Source organism: Takifugu rubripes, chromosome 14 (assembly GCF_901000725.2).
Source record: "Takifugu rubripes chromosome 14, fTakRub1.2, whole genome shotgun sequence".
NCBI lineage: Eukaryota > Metazoa > Chordata > Actinopteri > Tetraodontiformes > Tetraodontidae > Takifugu > Takifugu rubripes.
The window spans coordinates 2647965-2670115 of NC_042298.1; the positions used below are offsets into that span (position 1 = coordinate 2647965).

At 47.0% G+C, this 22151-nt stretch overlaps 3 protein-coding genes across 4 annotated transcripts; 2 read left to right on the forward strand and 1 right to left on the reverse strand.

Annotated features, from left to right (window-relative positions):
* The first annotated feature begins 5876 nt into the window (after positions 1 to 5876).
* On the forward strand, positions 5877 to 14400 carry LOC101078701 (uncharacterized). Its single transcript, XM_029847709.1, has 6 exons — positions 5877 to 6190; positions 7708 to 8434; positions 8606 to 9087; positions 12449 to 12751; positions 12828 to 13008; positions 13307 to 14400. Exons 2-6 carry the CDS (start codon positions 7859 to 7861, stop codon positions 14210 to 14212), a joined length of 2448 nt encoding a protein of 815 aa, XP_029703569.1. The 5' UTR covers positions 5877 to 6190; positions 7708 to 7858; the 3' UTR covers positions 14213 to 14400.
* Positions 14401 to 14548: 148 nt separating this feature from the next.
* LOC101078928 (probable G-protein coupled receptor 174) lies at positions 14549 to 18133 on the forward strand. Of its 2 annotated transcripts, none has more exons than XM_003970145.3 (3): positions 14549 to 14968; positions 16378 to 16748; positions 16862 to 18133. In XM_003970145.3, the coding sequence occupies exons 2-3, from the start codon at positions 16551 to 16553 to the stop codon at positions 17648 to 17650; spliced, it is 987 nt and encodes a 328-aa protein (XP_003970194.1). In that variant the 5' UTR covers positions 14549 to 14968; positions 16378 to 16550; the 3' UTR covers positions 17651 to 18133. The 2 variants fall into 2 exon arrangements, with proteins under 2 accessions (XP_003970194.1, XP_029702893.1); XM_029847033.1 differs by lacking the exon at positions 14549 to 14968 and adding an exon at positions 14994 to 16279.
* On the reverse strand, positions 17858 to 21944 carry LOC101072402 (integral membrane protein 2A). The gene is made up of 6 exons (XM_003970116.3): positions 21658 to 21944; positions 21165 to 21302; positions 20109 to 20291; positions 19838 to 19948; positions 19335 to 19479; positions 17858 to 19022 (listed from the first exon to the last, which is right to left on the reverse strand). The coding sequence occupies exons 1-6, from the start codon at positions 21727 to 21729 to the stop codon at positions 18928 to 18930; spliced, it is 744 nt and encodes a 247-aa protein (XP_003970165.2). The 5' UTR covers positions 21730 to 21944; the 3' UTR covers positions 17858 to 18927.
* Between the last annotated feature and the right edge of the window lie 207 nt (positions 21945 to 22151).

Consider the following 22151-nt stretch of genomic DNA (forward strand, 5'->3'; position numbering starts at 1 on the left):
TCCTGTCCAATGTGTGTATAGAGGTGTACCACTGTTTACCGCTCTCCTGCAGCATAACTGATAGCAGACACTAACCAGACACTGCACATATATACGACCCGCACCTACAGTTGGGAAGTCCAAGGTCACCTCTTTGAGTTCTGTTTCACTGTGTGGAAAAGTGGCCTCTATGGCCTCTGCTTGGTTTCCCCCTGGATCTGCTCTTGTGCAGGCATTTAGTGGCGGTGATCTCAGTGTAATTATGTTTGGTTTTAAATGTATTTGCACAGGGATGCTGTAAATGAGCGGTATGGCCCACAGAAGGGAGACATTTGGTGTCGTTGTAGAGGTGATGAGAAGATACGGCGCTCCAGGGAATGAAGCTAATGACGTGTTCTGAAGGGTGTGAAGCTGTCATTAACAATCTGGCTGGTTTTGTCGTCTCAGATAACCTCAGAGCTGACCCAACACCCTTTTCCCCTCACTCTCATATCTGTGGGTACGTCAGCGTTTCCCCACCCAGGTCAGGTCTGGGTAATTGGTGACAGCTACAGTGCGCTCCAGAGGGGGGGGGGGGGGGGGGGGGGGGGGGGGTGTTGCAGTAGAACCTTGGCTCACATGATGTTTTTCTCTTTTCCCAAACTAAACAGTCATCATATGTTTCACTTCTATATGTTATGGAGTGAAATAACCTTGTCTTTGGTAACCATTTCATAAACTTGTTGCATTGATTTTCATTTTCTCTAATGGAAATCGCTCTCTTGATAAAGGAAAAAGGATTTCTGACAGATGCTTGTTTTGAAGAAAATGTACATTTTAAGAATTCAGTTTTTAAAAAGCAAACATCACAAACAGCTCAACTGATGTTGAAAAAAAATTATTATGTAACTTTCTGTTCAAATAATCTGAATGAAAATGTGTTTTCATTCCAACATCCGTATGTAATGAAAAGGGCCACTGGCTTTTTTTAAAAGTAACTTTTGGATTACTTGGATATGTTTTACATCAAATTAGACTTCAGCCAAACTGTCATGGAATATTTTTATAGTTTAAATATAAAATACACTGGCTGAACCTTTCCTTTTGGAAACATCAGCATACCTTCCTTTACCGGTTTATTTCAATACCAATAAAATGTAAGGTGTGAATTCTGTAAAGCAGCAGTTCCTTTCCTGCAAACCCAAACCAAAGAATACAAGGAACTCAAAAATGACCTATTTATTAGAGATTTTACCAGCTTCAGTACAGAGGCTATGATGCAGTCATGGTGGCTTTTCCTCAATATTGCAGCTTCTATTTTCTGTGTTATAATAACAACACATGTTTGAAATCAATGCTTCTCCTCCACTGTCCACAGCACACACTGGTAGGATACAATCAGATATTCTACATGGTGAACATACAGATCAGAGAATAGATCATCGTTGAATGTCACAAATTCACGTTTTAGAGAAGACACGTGACCTTTGCCCTACCTGACCAGCCTCCAGTGAAGTCACATGTGATCCTGATTAACCTCTCAGGCAAAGCTCAAGCGGCCGGCGTGGCCTGAAAGTCCATCGCAAATGGATTCAAGTGGCGTCCTGACGGAGGCAGCTGAGCCACACACGGCCCTTGATGCAGATCTTTACTGTTTTAAACAGAAGTTTGCCATCTAGTATCTTTATGATTTGTTCCCTAAAAGTGACACATGTTCCTGTTCTGGGATTAATAAAATAAATTAAAAAAACAGATTAACAACCATAAAGCTCTGACCAGTGTATAAATATCCTTGTTTTCTTCAGGAAATGCTATTATAATGAAAATGATTCATCAACACACCTAACATGTCCTCAGTTTTACAGTTATTCATTGTCTTCAGACATCACACACACACACACACACACACACACACACACACACACACACATACACACACACACACTGCTCGTGTGATCAGGTCAGTCTACTATCCACGACCATCATTATGCACATAAGCGTTTACACATTTATAGTGCTCCACCCTATTATTATTCTCCACCCTAACAGTGACTAGATTAGAGTTTAAGTAAAAAAGGTTGGCCCCCTTCAACACTAACCCTGAAGCTCTAAAAGGTTTGGCACTTTTCCTAGATGTAGTCTATTAAGTCGACATCCAGCCATTCTCCACCAGTCTGGGTCACCACGGTCCTCAACAAAGACAATGGCGACCCACGGACAGCAGGGGGCGCCCACAACAGCAACCGTGAGAGCAGCGTCAACAACAGCAAAGCCGTTCATGGACTTCACTCTCCCCACTGCTGGTCTGTAGAGTTTCTCGTCCATCTCGTACTCCAAAACCTATCCGATATTCATTTATTTATTTGTTTGTTCATGTTTTCCCGGCTGATAATTGAAGGCAAGTCTGATTTAACTTCGGGTGAAGGAGGCAAGTTCCGATTGGCCCATTTCCCGTTTTATACCGCCCATCCCAGCAAAATAACCTTTTAATTGGACACAATTATCACTGTTCCGCCTCTTACAATAAAGAATTACCTCTGATTGGGTGACATCTCTGTTTTCAATTAATTCGCCAGTGTTTGTGTGATTGTTAAAATATTTTCCTCTTGTTGGATCAAGATATTTATTTCCTGTACAATGAATGAGAACGAAAATGCTCATTTTAAAACGTGTGCCTTTAGTTACAGGTTTAGTAACAGGTGCAATCACAACAGCAATACTGTAGTTGTACATTTGTCCGTACGGTGTCGCTGTGAGTTTAAGGTTTTTCTGACCACATTGATCTTTCACGTTCATACTGTAGCTCCACAGTCGTTTCAAGTGCCCCCCCCCCCCCCCTTTTTTTTTTTTTACTGAAACCACAATTTATTTTACAAATTTATAATAATCTAATCTAAAGTCTGAAATACATCTTGTTTTGTGATCTTGAAGCTACCTGAAGATGGGCTATATGATTTTAATCTAAGAAGAGAAGAGCAAGAAACATACTGGCCTGTGTGCAAACAATGACATTTGTCTTTGTTTCATTATTGTCTGTTATTACAGTAGCACCGACCCCAAAATTCATGTTCTCTTTTTCCCTCCACGTTCACTCAACATGTAACTATTATATAAATGTGTGTGTGTGTGTGTGTGTGTGTGTGGGTGTGTGTGTGTGTGTGTGTGTGTGTGTGTGTGATTCAGCATGCGCTTGCACGGCTAATTAAGCTGTTCTGATGTCATGATTGACAGTTGTTGATCCTCCAGCATAAACTCCCACTTCTAACTGAAGGGAACTCAGTTCCAGGGTTGTTGGGATTTGCAAATCTAAACTTTTCCTTTCCAAAAGTCGACGTTTGGGAACGAAGCGATCAAATGTTCAACAGCTGACTCTTTACTGCATGCAACGAAACCTGAGAAGCACTGGCCGATTACATCGCACAGGGCAACGACAACTTGGTCTGCACAGGCAGGGGTCGCTCTGACCCCCCCCATCATCTCAGAGTGGCTGTTCACTCATGGCTGATCATGCTGCAGCCATAAGTGCTGTGGGGAAAACAGCTGCCCTATCTCTCCATGTCTCCCTCTCCCCCCTCTCCCTCGTTCTCTCTCTCTCTCTCCCCCCTCTCCCTCGTTTTCTCTCTCTCCCCCCCCCCCCTCTCTCTCTCCACCCCCTCCCTCTATCTCTGTCTCCATCTCGCTCTCTCTGCTGATCACACAAGTCACGTTAATCGAACAGCTCTGGTCTGACCACACCAGAGATGGGGAGAAGGTCGCTTCTGGACATGCACACACACACCCTGTGGCCTGCAGCCCTGATAACATCGGTCGATAATATTTATAGAGCTGAAGCCTCCTCGGCGGCGGCGCCACGCTGCCTTTGTCCAGCTCTGTTGTCAGGGCAGTGGTATGTATGGCACAACGGGGCTACCCCTAAAAACTCTCCTGGAGCCTGTGAATGAGTGGATGGACGAGGGAAACCGGAGGAAAGCAAAGGAAACACACTCATCGTAGCATTAATGGAGGGCAGGGCAGAGGGGTTGAAGAAGAGTGTAGCCGGAAGGAGGGGCAGAAGGGGGGGGCAGTAATGGGGTCTTTGTTCTGGTTGGTGTGACACACAAAGCCTTCAGCAGGGCAGCACAGCTTAGTTACCGTTACCAAACACAGAGAATAAGGAGGGAGGAGTGTGTGTGTGTGAATGAGTGTGAATGTGTGTGTGTGTGTGTGTGTGTGTGTGTGTGAGAGAGAGAGAGAGAGAGAGAGAGAGAGAGAGCATTTTGGAGAATTGGGGAAGCTTCTGCATAGATCTATCAAAGTATGAAAGTGTTGCCTTGGTAATGACAATGTTGTGAAATGATACAGTCAGAGACATTATGGAAATATTTTAGGCGTATTCATAACTGTCATTTCTAATATGAAACAGAAAGTTAAGCGCTGCTACCGGAGCAGCTCGGCCCAGCTGTCAATGTGATGCTTTAACAACAGAGAGTCTCCAACCGAGCCAGGAGAATTGGACATAAACCCATCAAAACAACACACTTGTTGAAAAAAAATGTCACTGGAAATCTATTTAAAAACATCCTCTCTAGCATTGGGACTGATGGCTGATCACTGATGAACAAACACCAGACGTGTTGGGGGTAGCGAGCATCTGCTGGGGCCCAAAACTGGGACCATACATCTCCATTTAATGAAGGTTAGATCACGTATGTTGGAGAGTGTGTGTGTGTGTGTGTGTGAGAGAGAGAGAGAGCAGTAAGCAGGATATCCTGTACTCCCTGTTGCTATTGTGGAGCGTTTGACCTGGGAGACTTACCCCCATGCCCCTCAAGTTCACATCCTCCCTGTAAAGGTCAAAGTGTGTGCACATCCACATACACGCGCCCGTGCGCGTGCACAGCCCGTGCCAGCATGAACACAATGGGAACTTGTCCAACACCCTGTCACCTTTCTAAAAATACATCTTTCGGTTGCCTCCTACTTGAAGATTGTATTGTACAATAGTGGGTCAGGACAGTCCAACAGCATGATGGTTGTGTTATTGGGAGACATTGTGCATCTCATTGTGTTGAGCTGCTCATGTCCTGCTGTGTCGGGCAGCATTTTAAGAAAAACCCAACACAGTGCCGTTTATGAGCTGGCTGGAATCGATGTAAAACGTTGCTGCTGGTCCATTACGTCCACAATCCTACTTTTCTGTTTATCTCTCTTTTTTGCTGCAGTTCCAGACAGTTTACCGTAACGGAGCTGTTGTACACGATGTGCGGACATTATTTAAACAGCTGGTATAAAACAAAACATCATGAAACAGTTACAATTTATTCAAAGGTCAAACATCGGCGAAATCAGTCAGAGCTGCATTGTGCTGGTGGAAAATGGCTCATTGTAACTGTGGCGTTGTAAAAATAAGAGGACAAAGTCTTCTCAATGTTATTGGGAGTGTTTTATAATCGCAGAGTTGCACAGTGCTAAAAAGAATGCGCCAAATATTGAGGAAAACACATGTATTCATGTACTTGTATTAACTGCAACATTTACACTGTAAATATTGTTTGAGAATATCAAATCTGGGGGTTTACAGGCTTCTGCCTGACTTTTCCAGCACTGTACACTTTTAAAAGGTGTTTTAAGTGTCAAATAACAAATTGAAAAACAGCCCCAAACATTAAAAATAAAAGCACTACGAGCACAGACCTTATTTCTGACTGTTGTCAACATCAATTGAGGGACTTTGGGGGCCAATCAAGCAGCTGCATATCCAGAGGACCACTTTTTTTTTTAACCCACACAGATTTATTATCTATGTTTTGCCCCCCCACCCCCAAAAAAATCCCCAGAAACAAACAACTACAACCAATCAGCCTCCATCTGATGACAAGCCTGGCTGTGTCCTCCTGAAACGTCCGTCCGACCCCCTCTTTCCGTGCGCGCTGAGGCGCTATTGTCTTGCTTCCTGCTCAAGGACCAGGCCGCGCGCTCGTGCACGCGCACGCGTCGAGGGATGCGCCGCGCTCTCCCATTAGTATTGGAGTTGGGACGGCACCGATCCAGGCACTGCGGGATTCGGGGCTGGAAAGAAAAAAAAAAGCGCTCCGAAAAGCAGCTCTGCGTTACTTGATGCTGAGTTCGGTTCCGAGACATCTGAAACAAAGTGAGCGGAGTTCTTCTTCCCCTCCTTTGACAGCTGCAGGGTTGCCAGGTTGACAAACGTCAGGGATCCGGAGGGGAGCTGTCAACATCCACTCCGATGCCAGTAAGTCCGCGCAACAAGAATTTGTTTTATGCCGACAAAAATCTGTTGTGTCCTCTTCGGAGAGAAGCTGCGGCCGTTTTCGTCCTTCCTGTGGACATGCACCTAAATACCCCAAATGATACAACTCGAGTTTGGTTTTGGCTTTTGGGGTTTGCCACAGATGCAAAGACCGACCAAGTTTAACTGCGGGTTAATTACCACCTAAAGGCTGCAGTGCTCCTGAAAACCGGGGCATTAGTTTGACAGATTAATGGCAATTATTCTTTTAAATTGTCTCATTTTTAGTCCTGGTTAAATGCACCACTTTTATTAACAGGTTAATTGAAATCATTTGATTTTATGTTGAACCCATGGTGTCGAAAATAAAGTGCTGGTTAAACCAAACTTTTCAGGGGTAGTTAAGCAATAGTCCAGAACTTCAAGAATGGCTGAGGACGTGACAGCGTCCACTGCCAGGCTGTCTGTCCCCCCCCGTCCTCCTCGCTTTTGGTCTCCTTCCTCCATGTTTGAGAGAAAAGAACAGCTGGATGTGCGCTGTGTGTCTGAACCCGACCCACTCGCACCAGCGGGTCCCGGAGGCCTGTTTCTATCAGCGACTACACACTGTAGCTGCAGCTGTCCGCGAACATAGCGTGAAATCTATCCATCACGTGCACCACAGACTCACCTCAGCAGGAAGCAACCACACATGCTTCTCTCAAGTGTCCCTCTTTTATAACCAGGCTGATGGACGCAGTTCGTGTTTCTGTTCAGAGCAGAGACGCAGCCTCAAGAAGAGCCTGCTGCTTATGAAGGCCGGCACTCTCAGAGGTCCTGGCACAATGCACAGACGCCTACAGTGTATATCAGTCTGTTAGGACTGGCACATGTAAATATTTGCCTAGTTTTGGTGCCGATGGGTACAGTGAGCGCATTGTGATGCTTTTACTGGGAAAACAGTAAAGATGTCACCGTAGCTAGCAAAGAACGGGCTTGATGGACTGCGCACACACACCCACACCCACACACACACACACAGTCTACACATTAGCTGTAACTCTCTGGTGTACAACACAAGCTGAGATTAGCATATTTGAAGGTCTGCTGCTGCAGTTTTTCTGGATTACTCCCAAATGAAAGTGGAAAACTTTATGTAAAAAGTGGTCTGAATGAGCACAACAGAGGCTGGATTGAGCTCCAAAGCCAGTGTATTCGAAGTGAATGAATCTAAAATATGGCCTTGGTGGCAGCACTAAGCGGCTTTTGTCCCCGACTGGCACGCTTCCTGCTTCACCCCGCTGTAAATCAGCCGTCTATACATCCTAACTGCTTCTGAAATGAATCTTCCGTGTGTGAGCTGCGTTTGGGCCTCGGCACATGGAGCACAGCTGCACGCACGCTGTGGCAGATGTGACAGATGTGCCTTAAAGGCTCTTACGTGAGACATTGTGTGCATAAAGGCCAGGGCTACAAAGATCTGCAGGTGCGAGTGTTTGTAGTGAGGAAGTGATTGTGAGCTTTTCCTCTCCTAACCACAGGATGCTCTGCGGGTGTGAATCCTGACCGCCTCCACCGCCATTTAGGTCTGTTCGTCATGACCGGGAGACAATCGACCTCCTGCTGACATCTACGAGGCTCGGGACGCTGTGGGGAAGGCTTTGCTGTGCTGGTTTCCGCGGGGTTCTAACCATGGCTAGTCTGGTGCTCAACGAGACTGGGATGGAGGATTGTGGCATCGACGACTCCTTCAAGTACAACTTGTACTCGGTGGTTTACAGCGTGGTCTTCGTCTTGGGCCTGATCACCAACTGTGCCGCGCTTTTCGTGTTCTGCTTTCGGATGAAGATGCGCAACGAGACCACGATGTTTATGACTAACTTGGCGTTATCGGACCTGGTCTTTGTTTTCACGCTGCCGTTCAAGGTCTTCTATAACGTGAATCGCCACTGGCCGTTTGGAGATAGACTGTGCAAAGTGTCCGGAACGGCCTTCATCACAAACATCTACGGCAGCATGCTCTTCCTCACTTGCATTAGCGTGGACCGCTTCCTGGCCATCGTCTACCCGTTCCGCTCCCGCTCCATCCGCACGCGCCGCAACGCCGCGCTGGTGTGTGCCGCCGTGTGGTTGACCATCGTCGGAGGGGGGATTTCAGTGACCTTCTTCTCCACCATTAATAGTACCAGCACAGCTACCACCTGCTTTGAGGGCTTCTCTAAGAGCACCTGGAGGACCTACTTGTCCAAAATCACCATTTTCATTGAGGTGAGTGAGCCGGTGAATCAGGTTATCATGGTTTGGTATCTGGAAGAGCCAGAAAGGCACTTTAATTGTGATTTATTTGATCATTAATTTCCCAGGGGGGTCGTCACGGTGACCCAGCTGTGATACTCTATTAAGCTATTTTTTTTTACAATTTTCTCTATTCTTTCGCAGATTGTCGGATTCCTCCTGCCCCTCCTGGCTAACTTGGTATGTTCCTCACTTGTTCTGCGGACTCTGCAGCGTCCAGTATCCGTCGCTCATGGCTGCGACAGCAAAAGACGTGTCCTGCGGATGATTTTGGTTCATTTGGGTATATTCATCATCTGCTTTGTGCCGTACAACTCCATCCTCTTCCTCTACGCATTGGTGCGTACGCAAGCCTTAGCTAGCTGCGGCGTGGAGCGCTTTGCCCGAACGCTTTACCCCATCACTCTGTGCCTGGCCACCCTCAACTGCTGCCTGGACCCGGTGGTTTACTATTTCACCTCAGAGAGCTTCCAAAAAAGCCTGACCCTGGGAGGCAAAGGGACCGGCTCCCGTCCCGAGAGCATGCCCCGTAGCGATACGGAGACCCAGGATGCAGCAAACACTCTTCCTAGAGACACGCACGCTTTGGCTAGCAATGGGAAAGACTCAAAGATGTCCGAGAGTCAGTTCTGACTCAAGAAGGTTAAAAAACATGGACATTGAGGGCAAATAAGGAGCTGTGAATAACAGCAATCAGCTGTTTGCGTCTGGAAGTCACCAACACATAACTCAGAAGATTAGTAAAGTCCAGAGGTGAGGCCCGGGCTTTTTGGATTATTCCACGACTGGAGAGCAGCGGAATGTATCTGTGTGTTTGTTACGAAACAGTTCCGGGACCAGAGACCCAAGACACCCCTCACCTGTTTTTACTGTCTGCAGACGCCTCCACGCCTCTTAAAAAGACTCTAACAGGATTGAGACTGAGAAACAGACACACACACACATGCACATGCAAATGCACACTGGTGTTTAATACTTTGGTATATTCAAATTGTTTAAAATTGGGCTTTGGTAGAACCTTTGTAGACATTGATGTTATGTGCAGTGAGGCCCGTCGTTATGTCCTGCTGAAGTGAATGTGTCTGATGTTAAAGTGTGAGGACATTAAATGTCTTTAGAATCCTTCCGGGTGCGTTCGTGTCCTGTCCCGCTGTTCTGGGAGCCGTGGGTAGTGCTGATCCAGTTGAGGACATTGGTCTGTTTGCTGCGTCACAGGCCAAATGCTTATTATGACTGCAGCAATGGTCCATTGTTTGCTTGTGAATGAGGTCCCTCTGTCTTAATCTGGCTTTAGACTGCAGATCTGCTCAAAGCTTTTTCACAGCAACATGCACACGCTCCAAATTAGAGGGGAACACTGAAAACATCACGCTACGCCTGTCAAAGAGCAAAACCTCGGCGGCGTTAGTCAGCATTTTCTGGGGGTAGCAGGCTGGGTGTGTGCATGACAATATGGTTCCAGTTTCAGAACATAATCCTTGCAGGACCCGATGTGGGTGCGGCACTTCTGTATTTTCTTACATTTATCAGGCCTTTTGTGGGCTCTTTGTGTTCTGTCTGCGTGAGCGTTGGAGCTACTGTACAGAGCACACATACCGCAGGCTCCTGCTGTACAGGAGAACCACACTTATATATACAGATATGATATAGAAAGACTAGATGTTTATTCATTCTTTCAGGCAGACGTACACAGTCAGAGATTCATGGCCGCACTTGAGATTATGTAAAACCTACATGCGTACCAACTGGAGGATAGCACAAGGGGAAGAGGTCTTCCCCAGAGGCCTCTGGGGTGATTGATGTGACCATGTGCCTCCAGCAGCAGCGACATGGAGACATCAGCATGGTCAGAGAGTGGAGGAGTGAAGCCTGCTGGTGTAAAATACTGCAGGGCAGGAAATAAGAGGAGTGTCAAAAATATGCGGCCTTCAGCCTTTGAGCAGTTTGTGTCAAGGATGTCATGAAATACAGCAACACGACACAATATCCCTCTGAAAGAGTACTCTGCTCTTCAGGCTGGTGGGAAAACCTGGCCTCTGCTGACCTCTAGTGGCTAAAAGGACGAAGACGCGTTCAACCAAACACAATATAGAACTTTAACACAGGTGCTGTCTATATTCACCATGTTTGCTTTTATTCTTGCTGCTCCTAAATGTGTTGACCTGACATTGTGGTATCACGGGCCAATGGAGGGAAAACAGGCCAACCTGTGTTGTAATAATACCAGCTAAAATTGAATTTTGTAAAAGAAATTACAAAACAAAAACCTGCATACGGAAGTGAAAAGCAAATTGAGGAAGCAGATGGACTCCGCATTTCATGGTTACCACTCCCACTATAGACACATGCACATTTGTGTTGATTTCCAAACATCTGCATGAAAAACATCAGCCAAGGGACAAGAATAAAGAGAGGCTGCTACAGGTGTCATCAAAATTTCTAATTTCTATGGTTGGTTTTATTATTATGGTTAACCGCCTGCTACTGAACCCCCTTAATGTCCCAAGATTGAGGTTGTGCTTTTTTTGTGGCTCTTGCAACTCTGCAGAGAAGAAAAGATAAGAAAAAAACGCATGAGGGCAGAGCTTCCCGTTCGATTCTTCACACCAAGCCAGCGACAATAAGAGAAACCGCATCAGTGGCACGAAACCATGCACAAAGAGGCGAGTATTTTCTTCCATCTGTGCTGCTAAAGTGACACAGAAGTGTTAGTGAGCGCGCAACTGAGGAAGGACACCCGTCTGTGCATCAATCTGTACACAGAGGACCACAAGTGTGCTGAAGCATGTGGATGTTAGTGGACACTTCTGGTTTTGACTGGCTATCGTCCTTCTGATCCAAGGTAATTGACTTCTTTGCTCATGTGTGATATAATCTTACAGTTGGCAATTGTGCGTAGCTTCTCAGTCCATCATTGTCGACTGGTGTTGCATGAAATGCTCCTGAGAGAATTCTGCAGGGTTTAAATCTGCCAGCTCAATGATTCCTATTGATTTGCTTTCATCAATGTTACTTCCTTTACTGCCTTTCCTAATTTTTGAAACGGTTCACTTAAAAAGTGTTCGGGAGTTGGATTTCAAGTGTAATCAGGAAAGATTACATCAGAGGCGACCCAGGTAGCACAAAGGAGTCCGTTGGCTGCCTGTGGCGGGCTGATAAGCCCAGCAGCCAACAGGAGTCGCAGGGAAAGGGCTCGACAACTGCCGCTGCCCCCTTTTCCCCTGTCAAGCATGTGTGCGGTCTGATCTTGATGGGGAAAGGAAGGCTGATGCAGCACAGATAAGCTGCCTTTCTTTTCACGTTTCCTGTCAGAGCACATGTTTCGTTCACTAAATTATCTGAGCATCAGTTGCCCTTCATCACTCAATTATACCCAGCAGGCACCTTACACCCTGGAATGAGTGTAACACAAGCGTAACTGCGCATCATTTTGTGTTTTTCTAAATTTTCTTACATGTTTCTATATTTTTAAGATGCTTGACAGCCTTGAGCTCGCTGGCTGCTGTTTATCCTTCACCAGCACTTGCTTTGTCAGGGTTAGAGCTTTTTTTCTTAATAAAACCATCTAAGTGGCCAGTTTGGATCTTCTAGCCTTCATTTACGCTTTAGTTTATTAGTGGCTGAACACATTGCAATGAGCGCTGAGGGTGTCCAGACAGAAGCACACATCCCAGTTTAATCCATCCTTGAGCAACAGGATCACTCTCAGGATCAGGATCATCTATATCACGTGTGGAACTTCACCTGGAGCAAGACGGAGAGCTGTGAGGGCCTCTGACATCCAAAGTGACTGTTCAGGCACTTTCAAGTAAATGTAAATAAATGTCATTGTTATATGTCACATATTATTTTAGATGGCATCTCTGCAGATGGGGACAGTAAAAAGCGACACTGAACAAGGGAAGTAACGAAAAGGACAGAAACTGAAAAACAAACGTGAGAACTGGACAGTTCTAAAACCGGTTGCACAGTTGCAAGCTCACTTTGATCTCATCTGCTGTATTCAAACCATCACAGACCACATGACTGTCTGCCTTCTTTTAAAAGAACTACTGCCTTGCATTTTTTTTGGGGTCTCTTTCAGGTATTTTGGGTATCGGAGTTAATCCAAATGGCTGTGACTGACAAGTGGGCGGGGCCTGTGGCCAACTCCTCCTCGCCATGTGGACACAACCTGACCAACTGGGAACAAAGTATTGAGAAGATGTACACCTATTTCTATCTGCTGGTCTTCATTCCGGGGCTTCTGCTCAACGCCACGGCGCTCTGGGTGCTCTGCAGACACATCAGGTGCAGCCGGTAACACCAGAACCGGTCCACAATAGTCCTGTCAGCATGGCTCACACCACTGCCTGTCTCTCTCCAGGAAGAACACCAAAGCGGCGATCTTCATGATCAACCTGGCGTTGGCAGATCTGGTCCACATCCTCTCTCTGCCTTTAAGGATCTACTATTACTTCACACACGTTTGGCCATTCGGACAAGGCGTGTGCTTGTTCTGCTTCTATCTGAAGTACCTCAACATGTACGCTGCTATTGCCTTCCTGGTAAGCAGGTGGAGAATGAATCATGTAAAAGGCAGATAGTCGTTCAGGGATTTCTCATTTTAAGGCTTCTTTGTCTTGTGCGTCACCACTTCAGACATTAACTTGGGGCTGGCGTCCGTCCCAGCCTTCAGAACTGCATGTTTTTGTAAAAGTCATGGCTAAAAAAAGGAGGGGAGCGAATAAAGACGAGCATGCTGCTCTGTGGAGGGACTCAAACTGAAAGCAAACAACTCTTACTTCCTGTAACTGTGGAACTGGGTAACATTCATGTTAATATGTGTATTTTCTCTCTTTTAAGGTGTGCATCAGTATACAGAGGTGTGTCTTTCTGCTCCGCCCGTTCGCCGCTCGCCAATGGCGGCGGCGCTATGATCTGTTGATCAGCATCACGGTGTGGGTGGTGGTCAGCCTGGGGTGCTCACCCTTCATCCTGATGCGCAGCAGTAGCCCCAGCCCCAGCAGTGTCACGCAAGCTGACTATAACATGTCCTTCTCCCTGGAGGTCACCTCAAACCAGCAGCTCATAGGTTCTGCCCGCCCTGTGAGTCCAAGCCCCCATGGGTCCGGGCTCCCCACTCAGTTCAGCTGTTTTAAAGACCTGCCCATGCGTCGCCTGCCCGTCTCTCTTGCGGTCACCATGATGGTTTTTGCTGAGCTGCTTGGATTTGTGATTCCTTTTGCCTGCATCAGCTACAGCTCCTTCCTCATCGTCCGCTCTCTGAAGCAAGGACAGACGTGTGATGAGCACAGCAGCTCCAGCATCTCCAGGCGCTCCCGACCCCCCTCCCTCAGCATCCAATCGGACTCCTTTCGAGGGAAGCAGACAAACGCGGAGAAGCAGCGCGCTCTGAAGATGGTCCTCAGCTGCTCCGCCCTCTTTCTGGTCTGCTTCGCACCCTACCACATCAACTTCCTGTTTTACCTGATGGTGTCCCAGGGCGTCGTGTCCCACTGCGCCACGGAGCTGGCCGTGCGGAGGTTCCACCCGCTCTCGCTGTGCCTGGCCAGCCTCAGCTGCTGCCTCAACCCTCTGCTTTATTACTTTCTCAACGCCGAGTTTAGGCTTCACCTCAGCCGGCGTGCCTCCTCGTCCGTCTTCTCCTCGCTGAACTCCCCCACCCAGCGGCTTTCACCGCGCAGGCTGTTGAGCACGGAGAGCAACTGCTCCGACAGACAGTGGCCACCATCACCCACAGAAGACTGAGGAGATCCGACACCAACGGCTGCCTGTTTGTGTGTGTGTGTGTGTGGGGGGGGGGGGGGGGGGGGGGGGGTTGATGCAACCATCTCGACCACAACTACTGTGGTTCCCTTCACAGTGGTCAAGTTTAGTGTAAATAACATGTAGTGTAAATAATACGAAGAAATAAAAGGCGTTTGGTTTTCGACGTATAAATGGAATCCCGTGGTCTGTGGTCACCCTTAAGTCCTCGTCTCAGCTAACATTTGCTGTACTTCCTCTCAGAAAGTGGTGTTGATGAGACGGTTGGTAACCAGCAACCAGATGCTGCTCTATCTTTTGCATCGATATTGCACGACAACCCGCAGACACGTGCAGCCCACTGCTTGAGAAAAAAAGACATCATGGCTCCCCCACAACAGCATCAGAGTGTCTGAAAGTCTCTCAAAACTCAACCCCAAAAGAATAAAAAAAAAAAAAATCTATAACAGGCAGATACAGCAAGTCATGAAGTGTGAAATTCTTGCTAATCCCACCCCTAACAGGAAACTCACGTGCTAAATACCCTTAGCGAAGACAGGCCCCAAGAGAAGAGAATCGGCCATTAAAACAGGAAACAAGTGAGAAAATAGAATTTAGCATATCTAAAATGAGAGAGCTCAGGCTAGAGGGAGGGCAGCAGAGTGGGCGTGAGTACAGGAGTAGGCGGTGAGGAAATGGCATGTGTCTTATCTGATGGTCCTGATCTCCTGCTGATGTCGCACAGCCCTGACGCCTGAGGTGAGACGCCGATCCTTGATCTTACCTATGATTCTTTCTTGAAAAGACGCGAGTTAATGGCAAATAAGGGAGCTAAACAGTCGGTAACAGCTGGATGCTTCGAGCATAGAGTCATGCCTCATGGGAGCCCTCACATGTTTCTCTGCTGTGAGGAATTTCTGCTATGGCGCGCTTCTCTGCTCGTCTGGCTGTCCACTAGCGGACAGGAGTAACTATAGTTACACACATCGGTAGGACGGTGATGGCTCTGTGTGTGGAGGGACCCGTGTGTTCACTGTTTTTAACTGCTGAGGCTAAAAGTGACTTTAGCTTGTACCAGCAGTCCAAACCTTTGATGAAACACCTCGTTCCCAGTGACAGACTGGTTCTATTTTTAATATACGTACAAATAATCTAATGTAATGACAAGATGTGCATCAATGAGAATGATAAGACACTTACGCACAGTCATTGAGGCTGCTACCAGGTCCACCGGGGGGTTCCTGTGTGTACAGAGAAGAGCGATAAAAGCACTAGAGCACTCTGCTGGCCTAATGTGACCATCTAAACCATCATTCTTTCCACATTTAAGCCCTAAACGCGGACACAAACAGCCCCGTTAATCCGACAGGATATGATTTTATAGCACTTTTGCCAGCCCTCGAAGTGGAAGAAAGCGTCAGAATTGTATGAACACATGTGTGGAACGTCATTTTTTTTTCAATCATTAAAAAAAAAAAAAGATTTATATTGTGAAAAAGACTCAATGGCTTCTGTAAACTGTTAATATAAGCTCAATGATGTGAAAATAGTGAACACTTTCCATCAGTCGGTGATAAAAGCAGCACGCCTATGAAACCAGATGGCAGATATGACTGTGCGTTTCCACGTGTGAATTGAGGCGCACGCTTTATTAAACAGCAGTGCAAAACAGATCTTTCTCTCAGTTCGGAAGGCAGAAAAACTCTTATACTCGTCCGATGGGGGAGTTTGTTAACCCTCAGCTTGATCATGGTATTGGAACGAAGCTAGCAGCAGCTAATATTAGCCTCTTAAAGGGTCAGTCCACCTTAAAATGAAAATTCATTCATGGTCTAATGAGAACCGGAAGAACAGCGCCCCCGCCCTTCTGTTCAAGTCTGGAGCTCCAACAACGTTCTGCACACTCCTACAGAGATGTCACCCACTAACGCAGGACGGAGGAGTGATAATTTGGGTCAGCTCACAAAAGCGGCTGCAAGTGCAGGCGTGAACGCCGTGAACGCCGAGCGTGGGAGAATCACTGTGGCAAGAACAACCATGCCATGAATAATGTGTGAGCTGCATTTCGAGGTGTGCGGAGCGTGTGTGTGTGTGTGTGTGTGTGTGTGTGTGATGTGGCTGGTGGTGCTGTTTCACTGACAACAGGCTCTTTTTAATACCCTTGGCAGGAAACTACTGAAACCAGTCTGACTTCACCCCGTCTTCGTAGCAGCCGCCTGTGCTCCGGCGCGTTTGTCGCCGGTGCACAGGCAGTATTCATGAGAAAAGAAACCACACCCCCCCCCCAAGCAAGGCATCCTGTTGATTCACAGCCTGCATGAAGCGTTGACACCCTCCTGAGATGAGCCTCCAGAACCAGAGCTGCAACACCCACCTCCAAGAGTACCAACACTCCGTCTACGCTGGGGTGTACATCGTGATCCTGGGCTCCGGGCTGCTGGGGAACCTGCTGGCGCTCTGGGTGTTCAGAGCTTACGTGAGAGAGACCAAGAAGGCCGTGGTCTTCATGATCAATCTGGCTGTGGCCGACCTGCTGCAGGTAACCTCTGCTTCCTAACGACATTAGGAAGCATCTTCTCTCACTTATGTCGAAAAAATGACCTACCTCAGATGTGAAACGTGACCTCTGACCCCTTGTTGCCCCCCCCCCAGGTGCTCTCTCTGCCCATGCGTATCTACTATTACCTCAACCACAGCTGGCCCTTCGGGCACTTCCTTTGTATGATCTGCTTCTATCTCAAATATGTCAACATGTACGCCTCCATCTACTTCCTGGTGTGCGTGAGCGTGCGTCGCTGCGAGCTCATCATGCGGCCCCTCAGGAACTCCTCCCCCAGCCGTAAAGGAGACCTGCCCATCTGCGTTGCGGGCTGGCTGCTGGTCTTCCTGGGCTGCCTGCCCTTCCCGCTGCTGAGGACCATCAGCTCCCAGCAGAGCTCCAACTCCACCAACGTGTGTTTCGCAGAGCTCCCCATGAGGGACATCGGCGCTCCGGCCGCGGGGGCCCTCCTGATCGCCGCGGAGCTGCTGGGGTTCGTCATCCCCCTGGTCCTGGTGTTAGCCTGCAGCTGTTTGACCGCGGGGAGCCTGCGGGGGGAGACGGCGGGGGCGGTCCCTGACCAGGGGGAGAAGCGGCGGGCGCTGAGGATGGTGCTGAGCTGCGCCATGGTCTTCCTTCTGTGCTTCGCCCCGTACCACGTCACCATGCCCCTGGACTTCATGGTTAAGGCCAACATCCTGAGCGACTGCTCCATCAGGGACCTGATCCAGCGCAGCCACCCCGTCACGCTGTGCCTGGCCAGCCTGAACAGCAGCCTGGACCCTCTCATGTACTACTTCACCACGGATGAATTCAGGAGGCGCCTGAGCAAAGCGGAGTTGGCCGACACGTTCAGCAGGCGTCTGTCCTGCATCAGCGGAGGAGAGAGCTTGGACGAATAGACCGTCCACATGTGAGGATGGATGGAAAATAGGATTTTTTTTTTTTTTACTATTTATGTTCAAATAAAGACGTGTTTACATTTTTTTATAATTGGTGCTTTTACATTTCTTTCCTCTGCATGCTTGTTATTGAAGGAAGCAGCTGCAGAAGACAAGTGTGATAGTATCAGCAGCACAGGGAGGGATAAGACAGCAGCCACAAATACTATGGCTAGACAGAAATGAACCTTTATTTAGAATCAACACAATAATCTCTCATTACACAACTCTGGTTTTATTTAATTCTCAATCAAGTCAGAAAGTTGACAGAAACATTTTTACAAGCACGGGTCCTGTAGGATTGTCCTTCAGAGTGGGCATCCAATGAGAAAATACTGGAAAATTACTGTCATTTATTTAGCAAAAAGGACATTTTGAAAAATAGTTTTAAGCTTAAGAGCCCCAAACACGGGCTGTTTTTTGTGCATTTGTGGAAAAAAAAAATTAATCATATGCTTACTCTATAACGATTTAAAATATTGCAGCCACGTGTTAAGAAGCTCGTTTTAGCAGCGATTTGGCTTCGTTTTTTTCTGTCAGGGGAATTAGAAATTCATAAATGAGCATTTTAAAAGAGAGCCGGTGTCTTCGGAAATATTCCCTTCAGCATATTCTCAGTGTGAACAATCATCAATCATGTTTACTCTCATTTACAAGGATTTACACAAACATAAACACTGGTAACAACGGGTGTCGGGTTGTTCGCCATCAGACACCAACAAACACACAGCAGGACAAGAGAGGACTCGTAGGATCAGGGAACATGAATTAGTGTTGCCCTGGTGACACAAACAACTGCAGGTTGTGACCTATTGCCCTTACAGCAGGTCTACTGGTTCGAGGACAGTAGGTGGACGCACAGAAATGTACGATAATAATGTCTCCTCAGTAACACAAGAATATTCAGTACATTAATAACTTCCACTTTCTCTGGAGGTGTTGCTAGGATACAACACTGAAAAGGTTCACAGGAAGCCGCAGCAACAAAACAAAAACTAAAGAAAGCTAGTGTATCTTAGGTAAGCAGGCTAATATTGGTTAGCAGCACAAGATCAATGGGTTACGACTAAAACACATCAGAGCGGTTCTACCTAACACTGCAACTGAGGTCCACTCATCACTGGAGCTGAAGCAGGAGGGGAAATAAAGTTTCCTACAAAAGTAACGTTCTGCACAAAGGTTCCCACCCTCACCAACGCCCCTCTCAGCGTTCACACACCTACGCTCACATCCCCCCATCAAGCCTTGCAGATTTTGGTCTCCGTCACAAATGTGTTCTCGAAGTGTTGGATGGTGAAACATTCTTCGGCGGAGCGCTTCTGGATACCTCCCCCTGGCAGAGACACACAGAGTCAGCTCTTCATTTGAGATGAAAGCGTCTGTACATTCATGCAAGAAACGAGGTCACGACTCTTGTTTTGTTCCTCAGTTACAGGACTGTGACTGGCTGCTAGGACACGGAAAACCACCAAACCCAATGGCTACATGCTAAACTATACGGCTCTGATGCTTATAAGGAGTAACTATGCACATAGGACAATTTAAAGAATCTGGAGGTAAATGTGATCAAATATTAAAAGGCTCTACGGGACTGTAAAGTACTGTGGTGTGAGTGAGCACATTCAGGTGTTCCGTGGCTCCACACCTGGCAGACTGGAGCGAGGCTGCATTCTGTACGTTTCCTTTCTATCACAGAGCCGACGGATGTAGAAACCCAGAGGCCTGATATCATCGATGCGCTCGGTCACAACCAGGTCCTCGTGCATCAGGTAGCTACGGTAGGAGCCAGACTGGAAGCAAAAGATGGAAGCAGAGAGGAATTAAATGAGACGCCGCTTTTAGCCTAGTGATAAAATCCAACAATGGAAGCTAGAGGCAAGTGTCAGTCGTAGGAGGTAGCACTAACTCTGTGTGTAAGTGTCTTATTATTCTCACTGATGCACATCTTGTTATCACTTCAGATTATTTGTACATATTTTAAAAATGGAACCATTGTGTCACTGGGAACGAGGTGTTTTATCAAAGGCGTGTGCTGCTGCTACAGGCTAGAGGCGTTTTGGTCAGAAGGAGAGAAGAACTCTCGGTTGAAATAGAATTCATGGCAGGTTTCTTTTTTAGCAGTGGCGTATCGTCATGGTGACTGCTCACCGCCAGCTGAGAGAAGAGGTCTATGAGGTCCTGAGGGGGGAGCACCACTGAGGTATTCAGAGGAATCACAAAGCAGGTCCTCAGTGTCAGGTCCAGGTACGCTGTCAGCTTCTACACACACGCACACACACACACACACACACACACACACACACACACACACACACACACACACACACACACACACACACACAGAGTGATGAAGAGGAACATCAAGCATATTAATGGGATCAGAGGTCTGTGACTTCTTCAGTGGCTGGATGGGTTTTACCCTGTTGAAGTCATGGAGGATGTATGCTGGATCTCCTGGTCTGAAACGAGGAGGTGGGACACTGATGACGGCCGTGTTGTCAGAAATCTCCACCTCCTCCTCCACCTGTGGCAGGTAGTATGGCTGGCTCTCTCCTTTACTTCCAACTGATGTGTTGAACTGCATCACACCGTGATACAGCCTCTGGAGAACACAATGAAAACAGCACAACTCTCAAACATCCGGAGTTTGAATAAAATACATCTGTGGAGCTGAAAATACTAATTAGTTTGCCAGATTCACTGCAGAACTTTTAAACCCAGAGTTTGATCTGTGGATTATACGATGAGGTATTTCTACCACTAGGGGGCAGTACTCACATTGAATTGCATACACGTTACAGCAGTTTATGCAATTCTCAAACTAAAGCAGAATTTTATGGTTTGTATCTAAATGTAAGGTATAAATATAACTTGCCTAACACTTTCAGCATATTTAACCAAACCACGACAACACAGTCTTGTTAGCCATGATGATTATAAAGTCGCTTTAATCCTGGCAGAACTATTAAAGCCATTTAATCCCAAACTAAATTGAGTGAATCGGTGAATGAGGCGTCCTCATGCAGACAATGATGGGAGAAAAACAAACTGGTGGAGAAAAACAAACATAAAATAGGTGGTGGCCAGTCCATCAAAAATTATTTATCAACTACAGGCAACACTGACCAATTAAAAATATCTTCATCAAGATGTAAATTCATCCTCAACAAACATTAAACCCTTCAGCAACTGCAAATTCCCAGGATGTGTCTCACAAACTTATCACATTCCACTTATTTATTGTCGTATTTACTGTATTCTATGTTTACAACGGGGTGCAGGATGGTCCTGAGCATTGTCTTCCTACAATAACCACTATTAATAACGTTCTAACCTGTGCTGGACACATTTTAGGACCAGATTATTATTAAAATAAATCCTTTTTTGTGTTTACAGTCAGGACTCACGCCGTCTCGTGACTTATGCCACGTGTGTTACTAATGTATAAACTAATGTATAAATGTATAATGTATACCTTAGGAGCGAAGTATCGATATAGGCAGGCCCCCCCCACGATCAGCCCGCTGAGGATGAAGGCGATGCCGAGCAGGGTGAGCAGACAGCGACCTGTGGAGCCCTCGTTACCGGAGGGGGCAGAAGCCAACTCGGGATCCTGCACACGTACACGCGCGCACGCACACACACACACACACACACACACACAGAGTGAGGCAGACAGACAGAGAAATCGATTTTAGTGTTCAAATCCTGAGTTGTCGTGATTTTTAACCCTTTATCTTTAATCCTATTGAATGTTCGGCCTATAAGATGACCTGCCAGTGTCTCCCTATGCGGGTGAAATATGGCTCTGCGTGCATTTTAAGCAAAGCACCCTATAAAGCGCATTTTAAATGTCCTGGTTAGCAGGAGCGTGAACATCTACGCAGCCGTAATTCGCCGCCGCAGCTCGGCTTACAGGCCAGACACCAGACTGGAAGCACATCTGCAATGGAGACCGTTCAGCTCACCTTCACGGCCACCGGCACCTCTTTGCCCAGCGCCTTCTGCGCCAGAGCCGAGTTGAAAGCAATCTTCACCATGGCGAAGAGCAACCGTGAGCTTCTTCAGAGGACAACGGAGCAGAACCTGTCGACGGTGGGCTGTCTTTCGCAGCTCCGGGTTGTGACGCAGTTTGCAACCTCGTCTTTGACCAGAGCTTCCGGTCACCGGAGGGGATTAGGATCGAGGCCGATACGGAGAAGAGATGCGATAATTATGATAACAATCCTAAAAAACGAAGAACTGGCATATAATCTAATCACGACGAAAGCTCGAAAACGATAACTTTATTTTTAATGTGGACGGTACCGTCAATACGCAGATAAATAAGTTGTGCTCCAGAGCCCTCTAGTGGCCGCGCGTGGAATCCATCGAAAATCCAACGTGAACTGCACCAAAATGTCTGCATCGAGAGGTTTGGAAGTTATTTACACTTCCAATTTAATATGTCTCCAGTTACACT

What these genes read in the sequence shown, in the direction of transcription:
- LOC101078701 (XM_029847709.1), top strand. Translation starts at nt 7,859, where the DNA reads ATGGCTAGTCTGGTGCTCAACGAGACTGGGATGGAGGATTGTGGCATC. An exon ending in AAATCACCATTTTCATTGAG is followed by an intron (nt 8,435 to 8,605) that starts GTGAGTGAGCCG and finishes ATTCTTTCGCAG; the next exon opens with ATTGTCGGATTCCTCCTGCC. An exon ending in GTGCTCTGCAGACACATCAG is followed by an intron (nt 12,752 to 12,827) that starts GTGCAGCCGGTA and finishes GTCTCTCTCCAG; the next exon opens with GAAGAACACCAAAGCGGCGA.
- LOC101078928 (XM_003970145.3), top strand. Translation starts at nt 16,551, where the DNA reads ATGAGCCTCCAGAACCAGAGCTGCAACACCCACCTCCAAGAGTACCAA. An exon ending in CTGTGGCCGACCTGCTGCAG is followed by an intron (nt 16,749 to 16,861) that starts GTAACCTCTGCT and finishes CCCCCCCCCCAG; the next exon opens with GTGCTCTCTCTGCCCATGCG.
- LOC101072402 (XM_003970116.3), bottom strand. Translation starts at nt 21,729, where the DNA reads ATGGTGAAGATTGCTTTCAACTCGGCTCTGGCGCAGAAGGCGCTGGGC. An exon ending in ACCTCTTCTCTCAGCTGGCG is followed by an intron (nt 19,480 to 19,837) that starts GTGAGCAGTCAC and finishes TTTTGCTTCCAG; the next exon opens with TCTGGCTCCTACCGTAGCTA. An exon ending in GCCTCGCTCCAGTCTGCCAG is followed by an intron (nt 19,023 to 19,334) that starts GTGTGGAGCCAC and finishes TGTCTCTGCCAG; the next exon opens with GGGGAGGTATCCAGAAGCGC.